At 46.0% G+C, this 15,738-nt stretch overlaps 1 protein-coding gene across 1 annotated transcript in view; it reads left to right on the top strand.

Annotated features, from left to right (window-relative positions):
* Positions 1–14,065, top strand: part of Ankh (ANKH inorganic pyrophosphate transport regulator) — a 138,715-nt gene extending 124,650 nt beyond the window's left edge. Inside the window, exons 9-12 of the mRNA XM_055618989.1 lie at positions 7,145–7,274; positions 9,875–9,998; positions 10,522–10,621; positions 12,178–14,065. Of these exons, the coding sequence (XP_055474964.1) occupies positions 7,145–7,274; positions 9,875–9,998; positions 10,522–10,621; positions 12,178–12,291 (468 nt within the window). The 3' untranslated portion in view covers positions 12,292–14,065. The remainder of the gene's footprint in view (positions 1–7,144; positions 7,275–9,874; positions 9,999–10,521; positions 10,622–12,177) is intronic.
* The last annotated feature ends 1,673 nt before the right edge of the window (positions 14,066–15,738 follow it).

The following is a 15,738-nucleotide window of genomic DNA, read 5'->3' on the forward strand; positions in this document are numbered from 1 at the left end:
TCATCACTTTAAAACTGTACTGAAGCTAGTGTGTGGAGCTTTCTGAACATCCTTCAGATCTGGTAAGAACCGGAACCAAACAGCCTGTGGAGCTGGCAGGCCTGTGGCACCCAGGACCTGCTCTATGTTTGGTGCATGGCACCCCCTGCTGTTGGAAATGTCATGTTTCTACCAAGCAGTGCTTTGTGATAAGGCTATATTTGTGATACTCTTAAAATAACGGTGAAACTTGGGTGCCCTTAGGAAAAATGAAGTCTTGATCATTTTTTCAAACCTCAATCCGAGGGATGGTTTTTATCTTCTTGCTCTACAGAAAAAGAGGAATTATAAAACTAAGTCTGAAGATGCCTTTTGTTTACCATGAACATGCTTTAACAGGAAATGGGAGCATCAACTTCTTCACAGATTATTCACGATGGGTGTGTGATTGCTGTGTGTGCCAGCAAATGCTTTTTCCAGCACTCAGGCCTAGAGAACCAAGCTCTGTTTCTGTGATGTATATAATCGGCTACTATATCCTGTAGGCTGACATTTTGCCAGCCTGACCTTACATACCTCTCCACACTGCATGCTGCTGTCGTCATCCTTCCTCCTTCAGTTTTCCCACCTGTGTCCTCTTTCCTGCTGAGCTGCCTGTTCCAAGGCTGCCTTCTCCCACTGTCTTTGCAGGGGCTGTTTCTTGTGGTTTTCCATGAAGTCACCCTTTAGTAGACAGCTTAGCAGTTGTGTAGGATGTGACAGTCACTCCAGCCTTGTTCCTTATTGTTGATAAGTGAGTTGTACTGGCTGCCTTCACACACTGTTGTCACAAGGCATTTCTGACCTGGCAACACAGCATTTCTTTCTCCTTCACTGCTGGGATAGACACATCCTGTTGGCTGTGTGATGGGCCCCTAGCTTCCTTCTGACGTCTCCTCCCTCCCAAACATGACTTCTCATGTCCCTGACAAAACATATAGTAAGAGCCATTTTTCTGCAAAGACATAAGCAGGGATCTGTTTTATTTAAAGTTGTTTCTGACTGAGAGAGATATTAACATGAGAGTATCAGGGTGTCTTTGAACTTGAGGACACATCTCTTAGCTTTTGCTGTGTATAGTGTGAGAGGTGAGAGTTCTGGAACTCCATGGCCACCAAAGCTTCCTGGATAATGCATCTGAGGAATGCATTATCCTCAGATAATGCAGAGACTGCGGAGGGTGGTTTTAGGAAGAAGTGGTTTACTCTAGGGAGCTTAGGAGAGGAAGAAGGCAGCAATGTGCAGGAGGGTCCCCAGGAGAAAAGCACCATTAACCACACAGCTGTGAAGTCATGAGGTGGACGGAGGTGGTGGGAAGAGCTGGTCGGTCCCGCTCCTTGCAGCCTCAACTACAGCCTCAATGTACTTTCCTGGAAAGAGTACTCCTTTAGGGAAAGCGATAAGGAAGAAATAGACTCCTTACTGGCTTTTCAAGCCTCTGGCCATGACATTTTTTGGCTTAGACATTCCTTCTCTGGCATTCCTGGCCTCCAGCTAGGAGGCTAAGAAAGAAACTGGTTACTTTTATTTAGGGTCTTTTTACCCTTAACTGCCTAGCAAAGTTCTTCCCCCCATTCTCATCAATATTCTTTGTGGAAACCGTGGGTAAATACAAACCAGGCAATGAAGTCAATTCTAATCTCACCATATCTAGCTGAGTCCACCAGTGATGTTTGTTGGACTCCCAGGAAGCCAGCTGGAACAGTCGCGGCAGACCCTGATGAATTAAGGTAGCGAGCTGCACAGTTGCACTGTGTCCATGGCCGCACTTTCCACTTGACTTCCTTTCTCCATTAAACCTGATGACAGTGTGGACCAGTCTCAGCCCAGCACACAGAGTGCTCTAAGGAAGGGGTGCTTGTAGCAGTCCTGTAAGGGGGCAACATCCCATCTAGAAAATGATGCATTCTTGCCCAGAAGCAAAATATAAAGAAACAGTAGTAGGAATTCACCCCAGGCTGGGAGGACTCAGTTCTAGTTACAGGAAACACCTACTAACCATAACTCCTGATCTGATGTGTAAGCACTGGCCTCCCAGTGGAGGATCCAACTCCATTGCACATGTTTTCTGGCCGGAACAAGGTATTTTAATTCAGAATAGCTGTGAGTGTGTTTTATTCTTTTCTTAACTTCATGAGACCAGAATCTTCACTGCTAACTCTAATTACTGGGCCATGGGGAAAACTTTGTGAATTCCTCAAAAGTAGAGCCATCAGCTTAAGGAAATTCAAAAGCCCTCTCAGTGAGCAGCACTGTAGAGCAATGGGCTCTGAGGACACCCAGCAAGGGCCCACCTCTCTCTCACCCTACAGTAGCTTCATGTGTTCTGTGAATTGACAGGCTAAGGGAACAGCTGGCTCCTCAAACCGTATTAGCCAGGCTTCACCATTGTTCACCCTGACCTTGAACACTTGACCCAGTAATGATGTCTGGCAGCTCTCTCACTCTGTGTGTGCAATGAAATGATTTGTCCTTGGTCAGCCTACACAAAAGGGCAGGAAAGTGTATTCTAGCCACCTTACAGGAGAATTGTTAAGAAACTGTCTAGGAGTCCACACAGATTAGTTCCCTATCAGCATGGGCTTTTAGATGCTAGCTTTATGCTTGGTGTTATTTCAAGGCTGTTCTGTTGTGTTGCTCATATTCCTACCTTGGATGTTGAGGATTCCAGTGGCTCTATTGTTCCCTTGATATGTCTTGTTTTGCTTTCTGGGCACTTCCTTACTTCTAGCACTGTAGATCTTCCTGGATAAGGATAGTCTTGCATATTCCCAGTTCTAGTCTTAGACTGAGTCATTTCTCTTAGGAACTTTGGGTCCTTTGGTTGAACAACAAATAGAAAACCCAAGATCTGGACACAAGTTGGGCTGTTCTGTTTTTGAAGGCTCCTTCCTAATGAGATGATATTGGCAGCAAACCCTGCAGAAGAGAATCCAACCCTGCAGCTACAAATCATCTGTTGTCAGTAGTTCATTGAGTTTTCATTCTGGTTTGGAAAAGCCAGTGTCACTGGCCTCTGTAAATATTTGAAGAACACAGTATACCATGGTCAGCCAGGAGGGCATGTTGTGGGTTAAGACTGCACTATGTGAACTAGGTAGAATGACTCTTCCTAAAACACCCCTTGTTGAATGAGCTCCTAAGTCTTGATTTCTGAAACAATGAGTCCAGTTATCATGCTGAGACATGAAATCTGACCTGCAGGTAGGTGTCCTAGCTTTTACCAAAAAGCCTTCTGCTTTTAAGTAGTTTGCATATACATTTCTAGAGAGTGCAGCAAACTTTCTGAGGAAGACTGGTTGAAAGGCATCGCACCATTTTCTTACTAGAAACATGAAGTTTCTAGCTTCAGAGACTTCAGGGAGAGGGAGAAGAGGCTTCCCAAATGTAGGGCTCCTGGCCTTTGATGGCCTTGTGCTAGCTGGAGCAATGGCTTTTAATCTCAATGTTCCTAAAAGACAAGCGAGACCCTACATGGATGTGCATGGTTGACAACTCTGGGGTCATGCTCCGTATCTGCCCTCTTATCCACTGCCCTCCCCTAGAGAGACAACCACTTCCCATAAGACAGGAAAGGTGTCATGGTAGGCATCATCTATGTGGAAAGGCCAGAGGGGTGGAGTTACCAGACTCCCTTGTTGCACAAACATGCGCCCACCATATTCCTGATGTGCAAGAGTCCTCTCCTTTTCTTTGGCATGTTGTGACTTAATGGTCACTTGAAAATGATTTTGCAAAGCTCAAAGAGCTTGCAACTTGTGTTTGAGGCATTGTCTCGTGTTCAGATTACCTCTGGCTGCGAAATAAAGCAGGCTAATGATTCTCTGGGAAGCCTGAGTTTTGAGAGGAATATGGCCTCTGTGACACATTCTGTCCACTAAGGAAACACAGAATGGCTCATCTAGGAAAGAGCCAAAGCACAGATCCATGGCAGACCTGAGGGTTGGCTTGTAGCTTTACTGCTGTGGGAACTACTTAGGGCCTAACATAAAGCAGCCCTGAAAGAGGAATCTTTAATCTGTTCATAGGTTGTGATATAGACAGGGGGATAAATTGTCTCTGCACCCCGTGCTGTTTGGGAGTTGTTATTAGAAATTGCTGCTGTGTCTGGGCTGTAGGCACAAGTGATATCACACTATTTGAAAACAGCAGTGAGGAAAGGTGGCAGGCCACTTGCCCATGCTCCTCAGGTACTGAAATCCTCTAAGTTGCTAGATCTTAGGGAATCCATACAGCAAGCTCTGTGGCCACTGAGTGGCGTACCTGTGCTGCAGACCAGGTGAATATGTTCCCGGGTGCTGATGAGCCACTGGGAAGAGCCTGTTGAATGTGGAAAATGAAACATTTGTGGTTGATCTGCCAAGATTTTTTTTTTTTTTTTTTTTTTATTGCCTCACTGTGGCCAGGCTAATTCCATGAAACTTAAATTACCCAAGTGGAACTGACATTATAAGATTTCGGTGTTCTGTTTTCACGTGACTGAAACTTTATAATGTGTTCAGTTTTTAGACAAGACTTGCATGTATTTTAGGAAAAGGAGATAAGTATTTGATGGAACTGACATGTATTGAACATTATCCTCCAGAGTTATATTATTACATTCTTAAATTAAGTTTTTCTTTTTAATCAGCACGAAATGTAGTTGGTTCTATTAGGATTGTTCCTAATAAGCTTGTCTCAGCCCACTGCCCCATCCATTCTCTTTCCAGCCCTGTTCCCTCTACTAGAGGCATGGCCCCACCCCCACCCCTAACGCAACCCCACTTGTCCTCTGGGTGGATTGTAACTGTGGTGAATGATGATACTGTGGGAAATTCTTTTGATTAACTATAATAGCCTAGTCCTAATTCTTAAACAGCCATTAAACATCTTATATCCCTGCCTGTCTTAAGCGGTTAATAATTCTCTTACCATTTTTCTTAGCTCTCTGTGTTAACCTTGTTTACTTCCACATTCCCTCTCTGTGTAAATCTCTTCCAATGCATTCAGCCTCAGCAGGTTGCTTCTGTCTCTGCTGCAGTATAACTCGCTGACCTGTGCACCTGGCACCGGCTAGGATTGGCCTGAGCCTCCTTCTCTGGGATTCCCCTGACAATTTCCCCCACATCCCTGTCAGTGTTTTTCCCTTTCTTTTCCTGACTCCCCTGATCTGGCAGATCATGGCCTAATATCGTTCTAGGAAAGTGTGTGTGGGAGGTGTGACGGTTGATACTGTAATTTGGCATACTCTACAATCCCCGAAAAGACAGACTTCTGCATATGCCTGTGAGGGATTCTCTACCTTGTTACTTGAGGTGAGATGACCCACCCTAAAGATTCATGTTACCATTCCATGGGCTGAGGGATCCCACGCTGAATTACAAAGGAGAGAGCAAGCTGAGCGTGAACATTCATCTCTCTCTGCTTCTGGACTGGACAGGACATGATCAGCGGCCTCACAGTCCTACTCCCATGCCTTCCCCAGTGATGGTCTGAACCCCTGAACTATGAACTGAAATTAGTGCACTGTTCAGTTGCCCTTGTCAGGTATTTTGTCGGGAGCTCGGACAAGTAACTAATACAGAAGGCAAATGTTGGAGGCCTTACGTAGTGAGGAGGTCTTTCTTTTACCTACTGCTCAGTGACAGTTTGGCTCAGAGTTCAGTTCGAGGAGAGCAATCACCTTCCCTTGAACCCCGCTCCTGCAGGTCTTTGCTGTGGCCAGCATCACTGATGGTAGTAAGCTCTGCTGAGTCTCTTCCCATTTACTATCTGCCTCCCAAAATTTTCAGTCTGAAAATTGCTCTTTCAGCTCTGAAAGGTTCACTGTTCCCTCTTTATGGAACTCTGGGAATTAGAATATTAGACTTGTTTTATTTGATCAAAAGAAAAACAACATAGTCTCCTTCTCCCGCCTTTTTATTTCTCAGCTCTGTCATTGCCGCTGACTTCTGATCCCATGTCAGCTAATGACTTTCTCAGGTCTCTGATCATCCTCCTAATCTTTGGCTCTTTCTTGTTCCATGAATGTCTTTCCTAGAACATTTCCATTCTGTTCTTGATCCATGGATACAGTCTCTTCCCTGAGAATGTCACCGTGACAGAAAGGGTTTTTGTTGTTTGTTTTCTTCTTTCTGCATTGTCTTAATTTTCTTCTGTTTTGACCTTGAGGCTGTTATGGAAGTCTGGGGATCCCCAATTGCGTGTTCATGTTTTAAGCAGGGAACTTCCAGGCAGCTGCTTGGAAGCTGTGGACATCAAAACAGGGCTGAGCTATGTCACCTGTGCAAGTCTCACTGCTGAGAATACTTGGTTGGGAGCCTGAAACTTTCAGGAACTCAGGGTCTTTTTGAGGCCAATGAAGAGCTGCTTTGGTCTCCTGCCTCTGGGACTCAGCTGGTTCCCTGTGTTTTGAGAGCTGAGGGAAAAACAGGGACATACAATATGTCCCCCTGCCTGTAGCCCAAGAACTCTTCAGCCATACTAGGCACAATTTTTTGTTTGTTTGTTTTCTCAAGACAGGGTTTCTCTGTGTAGCCTTGACTGTCCTGGACTCGCTTTGTAGACCAGGCTGGCCTCAAACTCGCAGTGATCCATCTGCCTCTGCTTCCCTGAGTGCTGGGATTACAGGTGCGGGTCACCACACCCTGCTGTTTCTTTCCTTACCCTCCTAACACTAAAAACTGGCAGGCTGCAGGTGACTGCAGTGGCGCAGTCCATCCAACTGCGTTCAGTTCACAGTCTCGCATTTTGCTGTAACTGTAAAAGCCGTATGAATGGACGTGTCTGCTCAGAACTGATTGAGGGAAGACTCCTACTAAGCCTCAGTGAAAGCAAGGTGGTCTCCATTCTCAGTCCAGCTACCCACACTAACTATGGATGTGCCATAATTAGTGGATGTGCCACACTAGCTACTCCTCTGGGGCAAGTGCAGCACACAGATTAGAGTCACCCTCCCTGGTACTGGCAGATGAGAGCAAGGTAGGCACGTGTAGCTGCAAGCCTAGGGTGCCAGTTAGATGCCCAGTGAGCACGTTTGCCATCCTCTAGAACGCTTAGGGACCATGACATAGCTGACCTTGTCATTTCACTTATTTATGCCTTTTCCTCACAACCTTGTTCATTGTTGTTCTGTCCCACCTTCCAGCTCTGTTTTGTGATGTTCTGGACCCCTAATGTCTCTGAGAAGATTTTGATAGACATCATTGGAGTGGACTTTGCCTTTGCAGAACTCTGTGTCATTCCTCTGCGTATCTTCTCCTTCTTCCCAGTGCCAGGTAAGACACAGAGAATGGACATGCTCCTGTCCATCCTCCTGCCCAACAGAACCATGTCACCAGCAAAAGTGTAATTACTTCACTCTGGGCTAGAAAGATGCAAAGACATTAGCCAGCAGGCTGAATGTTCTACACATGTGTCAAACAGCACAACTTATATTTGTAAGATGTAATCACAATTAAAAGAAAGTAGACCCAAAGGGGCAGTAGGTGGAATTTGTAGGAAACAGTTGACTTGGTCTTTGTCTTGATTATCGAGGTTCTTCACATCTGGTCCTGAACTACAGTTCATAGAACATACACCAGAAATTCAGTTTTATAATAAGATAGTTTCCAAAGTAAAATGAAAAGTACAGTGAGATTACTGCTAAAACCTAAAAGGTGAACAAAGAAATAAAAAGACACTTAGAACCAAAGACATGGTCCAAATGGCTCATGGCCAGAAAGGACAATGTCAAACCACACACCAGAGGGAAACATCACCACAGACTCTGTATTACGAGGGATAGTATTCAAGAATGAGACAATGCATGAGAAAAGCAAGCTGTGGGTGAGTGATTAGGGTGCAGCTGACGCCATCACAAGTGTTTATCTGTGTTCCATAAGTGTGTACCTTGTCTAGAGGTAATCTAAGCTGGTAAGAGGGGTGCCTATGGGTAGCAGGAATGGGGCCACAGGAGCCAATCACTTACAGAGGCATTTGCTTCTGTTCGTATGTTTGCTTCTGCTCCCTTAAACTATACTGAGTTCATGGCAACTAGTCAAAATATATACAAGGCTGGCGGTGTAGCTAAATGCTAGGCCCAATCCACAGCAAAATAAAGGCATATTGAACAAGAGGGGAAGGAAATAACCTACCTGAACTATTAAGTTAGAAGCCAGGGTGTATAAGTTCACATTTAGGTTAAGAGAAGCCATGATCTTTGTTTTTATGTCCTAGTTTTAAATTTTTATCTTACTTCATTATTTTTTAAAGATTTGTTTATTATTTATACAGTATTCTGCCTGCATGTGTGCCTAGAGGCCAGAAGAGGGCACCATATCTCCTTATATATGGTTATGAGCCACCATGTGGTTGCTGGAAATTGAACTCGGGACCTTTGGAAGAACAGCCAGTGCTCTCAACCTCTGAGCCATCTCTCCAGACCCCTTACTTAATTTTTTAATTATTATTTTTTATAGAGAAATAATGTGGGTTTGGGTGGGTGGAAATTTGAGGAAGATCTGGGAGTTGTGGGGCGATCCATTTCAATATATATCTCCCAGGGCCAATGGCATACCTTCCAGCCCCATGTTGGGAACAAGCAGCCCCTACAGAGACCCAGAAGCTTCTGGAGGCCAGTTCTTAAGGCTGTCACCTTCCGGGCTGGGGCAGAAGTAAAGGAATTGACAAAAAACAGCCTAGGGCTGGTGTGCGGCCCGTGTTGGGTAAACACTGGGTGAGCTGAGCTCTAAGAAGCTGGTGGCAGCTGGAGAAGGCTGCAGTTGGAGATCAGCCATGTGGGTTTCATTTTCCACAGTGGTGATATGAAAAGGGCTAGAGAGCCCAAACAAGCAGAGAAGAGACCAGGGGTCTCTGGGGTGGTGGTGAGGTCTTCTTGGGTATCTTCAGTCTCCTCAACAGCTGTCAGGTCCCACTGGGTCTTGGCAGCATTAGGTTTGGGCCACCAGATCAGCACACACTACGACTCTTGTCCTCTCCATGGACTAATTAGAAGTGGAGCTATCTTTTCCCTAAGAGAAGAAGATGAGCCTCATCTATATTTCCTTTTCATCCCTGGGGAGTGAGTGTTACCCCAGAGCAAGCTTATCTTCTCCAGGAGACTTTACTTGCATTGCGCAGAGGGGTCAGGGTGCTTCTTACCAACCAGGGCAAAGGTCAGTGCTCTGCACAGCTACACCTCTCATAGCGCATGCACTATCCACCTGGGCCCTCCTACACACTCAGTCTGCATGCACAGGAGTGAGAATGGGAACTATGTGCCTGTCATTGTGCAGTCAAAACATAGTGAGTGAGCAGTGGCACCGTGACAGGAGGGAGAAAAAAAATGGCTAAGGATGGTCAAGGTTGGCTCTGGAAGGCATGGTGGGAAATAGGGATGAGGTCATTCTCATTTCTCCACTGTTCCCATCCCCTCTGTTCCCTAAGACAGTAGAAGCGTGACAGCTTCTGGTCCCAGCTTTTCTGTTCACCCAGCAGCAACATTGTCCCTTTTCTCAAAGCTTTCCCTCTAGAGGAGGGTGGTTAGAGAGAGAAAGGGGAAAGAGTAGCAGGACCCGGCAAGGACATCCTGGGAACAGCCAGGCCGACCAGAATGATCGTTATCATGGAGCAGTAAGGCAGCAGCTGCCTGCAGCTGGCCACCTAGACACAGGACTGAGGAGGCAGGAAGCTGGGTAGGAATGGGGCCTGACCCCAGTTAGGTTCGAAAGTAGGGATCGACCGCCACAGGAAGATGAGTGACCAGCCCTGGGTCATAGCAGCTAGGCTGGCAGTTCCTGCCAGCTTTTAGAATTGCTGTCCTGGGCCAGCAGCAAAGGGTTGGACGAGGCAGAGTGGAAGCAGGCCATACAGCTGATAAGTCCTTCTCTCCTCTCAGTGACTGTGAGAGCCCACCTTACTGGATGGTTGATGACACTTAAGAAAACCTTTGTCCTAGCACCCAGCTCTGTGCTTCGGATCATCGTCCTCATCACCAGCCTCGTGGTCCTGCCTTACCTGGGGTATGTGTTTACAGCATTTGGCATATATATGTTGCTTTGAGGCCTTTGCCACTAAAGTATTCTGTGTAGAGCATTAAAATCTGCATAACCAAGTGAAATCCCCAAGCCTATTAGAGCTGGGAATTCAAAAGGATGTTTCTCTGCTCACATCAGTGAGCCTATGAGATCCACACTAGCCTGGAAACAGGTGATTCCTGGAATCAAGGCCTCACCTCCTGTGATGAGGAATGTGCAAACCAACAGGAGGCAGAAAGGCCCTGCCCTCAGAACTCCCCATCTCTAGTGAGAGGGACACAGGCTGAGATGATACTAATGGAATACGAGCTCAGCCCTGAGTTACACAGGTCTACCTCAGAGGTCAGTAGGTACTGCCCTGAGGCCAGGGGTTGGAGGAAACTATTGCTCCATCCCTCACTGCTCTGCAGTATTCTTGGGTTTAAGCAATATCGACTGAATTTGTCACCAACTTAATTATGTCATAACTTGGTTTTAACATGCAAAATACCTGTGTTCGCATTTCCAGGGTCCATGGAGCCACACTAGGTGTGGGCTCCCTTCTAGCAGGGTTTGTGGGAGAATCTACCATGGTTGCCATTGCAGCATGCTATGTCTATCGGAAACAGGTAAGAAACTACGTTAACAGCTTTAGGGATAAGCAGCACCTCTCTCTGCCCTCACAAATAATTTCGCTCTATTTCAGGAAATCTGTTCTAATCCTGGTGGGCCTACACCTTCCACACCATACCCACTTCATTACAGACCCTCAGCCTGAAAGCTCAGAGTTAGTCTGCCCTAAAGGCAGCATTTTCAAACTGCATGCTGTGTATTTCTTTCCTCTCCATGATTTATGAGTTCTCTGGGGTCAGAAGCTCCATCTTATTCACTAAGATGATTAGCCAGAGAGTGGATACAAGTGGAGATGGAAGGAGCCAAAGGTAGAGCCTTGATGGGTATATCTTTAGGCTGGGGGCAGGGTGCAAAGAAACCAACAAAACTGTTAAGAAGAGACCAGGGAGGCAGTCCGGAGAGCCAGGAATGATGATGGAATTCACTGTGAAGGGTGAAGAGTGAGGGGACTGGACTGGGGACCTTGCCCATGCACCTCATGGCCTTGGGGTTCAGGAGAAAAGGGCGAAAATGTTGAAGACTGTAAGTAAAGGGAAGAGAACTATAAAAGTAAACTTCAGAAAACCAGTTAAGATGGGGTAAAGTTCAGCGAAGTGTTTGCTTTGGGGACTGGCCCAATGAATGGGACACTAGTGGGAAAAGGGACAGCATAGCCAGTTGGCCAAGTGCATACCAAAGGGCATGGGCAGCCAAGATCAGGAGTCTTCTGGTTGATTTTGCTTGGGTCAATTAAGTCGAAACCAAGTTGTCCCTGAGAAAGGGCCATGATGAAGGATGACGGGTGTGTGAAAGGCTGAGCTGGCCAGGAGAGTAAAGAGTGAGTAGCTGGGAAAGCAGTGTGAGGCCCCTGCCACAGAGAGGATGACTCCCTGCAGTGGACAGTCTACCTCATGCCTTCTTGTGCCCCTACCCCCCACTGCCACACATTGGAAATGTGGGCCTGAGATCCCGGTCTTCTATGACAGATAGGACTCAAGGAAAACAAGGAAGAAGGTGAACATTACATTTAAACCAGTCCAAGAGGCATGAGAGGATCCACAGGAGACATAATAGTGTCTCTCACTAATGAGAGACAGGTCCTGAAAGGGAAGCACTGGAAGAGGCCCTTGTAGAAGGCAGCCTTCTACTTTGATCTGCTACTCAGAGCATGGAGAACACAAGGTCTGCATGGATCTGAAGAGGACTAGTGGTGGCTGATTGCTGAGAAGCCACTTTCTGCAAGGACGCAGCAGAATGGCAGTAAGGCCACCAGGAATCAGGATGTGCAATGAGCAGGACATAGTGAACCCAGATCTGTCTGGGTAGGGGACACCCACCAATGACAGGGTGTCATGGTGTTCTAGGCCTGGCCAAGAACACAAAACTCAAAGCGTGGGGCTTTAGCAGGGGAGGGGCACACAACAAGGATGTGAACAACCACAGTGAAAGGAATATATTGAACTAGATTCAGCCTGGATTGGGACACCCAACCATACAGCATCCTCCCTGCTCACAGTGCTGCTGTGGTGTCCCCTGTCCACATCCCCACTCTGATGTTTCTCCTTTTATCTAGAAAAAGAAGATGGAGAATGAGTCAGCCACGGAGGGGGAAGACTCGGCAATGACTGACATGCCTCCAACAGAGGAGGTGACAGACATCGTAGAAATGAGAGAAGAGAATGAGTAAGCACAGGCCACCAGGGGCACTGCAGGGACAGTCAAGACAACAGTGTCATCTCTTTCCTCCTCCCATCAAGCTGTTTTCTGTTTTTTTAATTTTTATTTTTGGTTATGAAAGAGGCCTTGATTTAAAGGTTTCGTATAAATTCTCTAGCATACTGGGTATGCTCACTGATGCGGGGACCTAAAGAAAGGTCTTTACTGTCACTTTGTAAACACAGAACCGCTGACTTCATGACCCTGCTTCATAAAAACCCAAAAGATAGAGCCCCATCTTGGTCGACCTTTTACTCCCTTGGACAATCTCCACTTTGGAACCAAAGGACTTGGGTTGTGTCATTCCCTCTTGGGCCACAGACTCTTTCCTGTTCATGTTTGCCTCCTACGAATCAACAAGTTGAAGTTCAGCCTCTTTTGACTTGCTCCCCAATACTGTGGCTGTAAGAGATGTGACCTGCTGGCCATTGCACCCCCTCTCGCTCTGGAGTCATGAACTATCTACGGCATACACACCGGTGGGCTCCTAGAGGAAGAGTTGGTGGCCACACTGGGCCAACCTAATGGAAATTTAACCTGTAGAAATTGGGTCAGAGTCACAAACTGACTTGATCATCAGCATCTCACATTGTTTTCCTGGTTTCACTGAGTTGCCGCACCCTACAGTGTATATACATGAGCTGACTTTTCAGAGTTGTCACAGAAGTGGGGCTCCAAACGTTAGCATCCTTCCGCATGACTTTCCCTGAAGGCGTGCTTTCCACTTGCCTTCCCTGAAGATGGCACTAGAATGAGAGAAGTGGAGCGTTCTAACTGTCCATTTCGTTTTTTTCCAGTGAGCAGAGCTTTAAGTTGTAATCTAGCATTCTAATGCCAGGTTCTTGTCTGTAACTTCTGATTTAGATGTGTTCCCTGTTTCTGCCGCTCTCAGTCACAGCTCTGCAGGGCAGGTAACTGAATGTCCTACGGCACTCCCCTCCACACCATAAAGCAAGACATTTTATAGACAGTATCAAAGTCACTATGTGATACCCCTGAAATAATGCATTGGAAATCCATTTAGTGCAGTATATTTTTCTAAGTTTTGGAAAGCGGGTTTTTTCCTTTAAAAAAAATTATGGGTACAGTACACTAAATTCCTGATTTAGACAAAATAACTAGACTGAAAGAACCTAAACAAAACAAATATTTTAAAGATATAAATATATGCTGTATATGTTATGTAATTTATTTTAGGCTATAATACATTTCCTATTTTCGCATTTTCAATAAAATGTCTCTAATACAATTCAGTGATGGCCTGCGTCCTCCACACACCTACAGCTCACTTATGTTGTACCAGTGACCGTTGTATGTTACTTACACCAGTTTTACAAGTCCTTTATGTATGAATGTAAGGGCCTGTAATGCCAAGAAAATATTACGTGATGGGCAACCTAGGGAGAAAATGGGTCCACTAGTATAGACAAGTAAAAGTTGGAAGGGCAAAGGGAAAAAGGGAAACAAAAAGGCAGGCCTCTTGTGTTTATTTTTTTCCCTGTTGTGTAATCCTAATGTTAAGACTGCAAAGGCAAAGGTTGCCTGTCAGCTACACAGGCTTGCATTCCCATTTCTGGATACCCAATGCCCTTCATATGTGCCCACCATGGGAGCAGGTCCTGTGTGCTTCTGTAGCTGCTTGTGGGTAATTTCAGGGGCAGATCTGAGAAGATAACTAAAAGTCTTAATTGTATTGGCTTTTTAAAGTACATGACTAGAAAATTAAACAGCAGTATTTTTTAAAATGTGTGGCTATTTTCATGCTTCTGGGGTTGGAGCTTAAATATCAAACTGCAAAAACAAAATCCTTTCCCTCTAAATTCAGAACAGCTAGTGGTGATTCTTCACTGTGCAATTAGGGAATGTAGCTTTAAGTCCAAAGCCATGTTATTTGACCAAGATGAGAGGGCCTTCAAGCTGTATTAGATTTCCCGAGAAGTTAAACCGCAGTGGGAGGCCCATTCTTTAGCAATGGACCTGCGTTTTTACAGATTTTGTTCAGATCTTCGCCATGCAGGGAAGGCTCTTCCACACATCACGTTCATTTGGCCTGTGTGGTCACATGACATCCTAAGGCAGAACTCTGAACTGGCATATAGTTCTGTTCGAACCAAGAATTCCATCGCCTGGACTTGGGAAGGGGGTCACTTTCTCCACTCTCCAAGTGCATAAAAGGCAGCCTCTCTGCCTCACCAGTGGACTGTTATTTGTAAACAGTTAACTCAGCTGACAAACAGAAAAGGACTGTGGTAAGAGCAGCTATGGCTCCCTCGAGGCTAAGTGAAGACAAATACAACCTAAGGTTGCAAGGGCACGAGGCAGCTTTCCATCAAAATACTGAGAAGTGAGTTGGGATGGCTCAAATGAAGCCTTTCTAGTGAGGGTGTTCTCTCAGGAAGCAGAAAGGACTGTTTTTCTGAGGGACGACAGGGGGTCATTCTAAGTGCACACCCTTTGCTCTGCCCTTGTTTACTGGGTCCTGGCACACAGGGCCTGTCCAAAGGGCCTGGGAACTGAGTAAACAGAGGACTGCTATGACTCATGAAGGACAAAGCTTACCCACTGCAGGGCTGGGGGAGTGGGCGAGGCCTGAGGCTGGCAGGAAAGTTGTCACCAAGGATCCTTTCACTGGAAAGGCCACCTGTTTGTATCTGTGGGCAAAAGCTAGTCAGCCTCTCCTTGTGGCCTGTGTTGGGCTTCTCTTGCATCACAGATACTCTTCTCCTATTTGGGACCATCTGGTTCTTGGCATTCACTGATGGTTTGACTTGGAAATGTTCTCGGAGGGCCTCAGAAATGAAAACTCTTGATGCTGTGACCAGGAGAATGAGCAACTTTAGACTGCAATAGTTATGGCGCTTTAAACTCCACTGACTCTAAGTGCACTATTGCAGTGCAGCTCCCTTCAGGATCTGGCAGGACGGAGACAGTGATCCTCATCATGGGAACAGATACTCCACTTTATCTTTAAAGTGAATATTCAGTCACTCCTTTCGTGTAGGCGTGAGTGGGGCGTGTGTGTGCCTGTTCTGGAGAGGAAACAAACACACTACAGAACTATACTTCCAGCTCCCAGTGCTCCCGACCTCCTAGCTATTCTGTATAGGGATATTTTCCACTGAAATAGGCAGAAGGCAAGGAACTTTGTTCCAGATTCAGCAACATGAAGCAAGAGTGAGATGTGTGCTACAAAATAGGAGAAACTGATATTCTTGTAATTACTCATTTAGTTTTAGTTTTTTGAGGCAGGGTCTCTGTACATAGCCCTGGCTATCCTGACACACACTATGACGGCCACGATGACCTTGCACTCGCAGAGATCCACCTGCCTCTGCTTCCTGAGTGCTGGGATCAAAGGTGTGCGCCACCACATCGGGCCTCTTGTAATTAATTATTTTACCTTGAGAAATGTTTCCTT

The sequence above is a fragment of the Psammomys obesus genome, unplaced genomic scaffold (genome assembly GCF_907164565.1).
Source record: "Psammomys obesus unplaced genomic scaffold, mPsaObe1.curated_primary_1811, whole genome shotgun sequence".
NCBI lineage: Eukaryota > Metazoa > Chordata > Mammalia > Rodentia > Muridae > Psammomys > Psammomys obesus.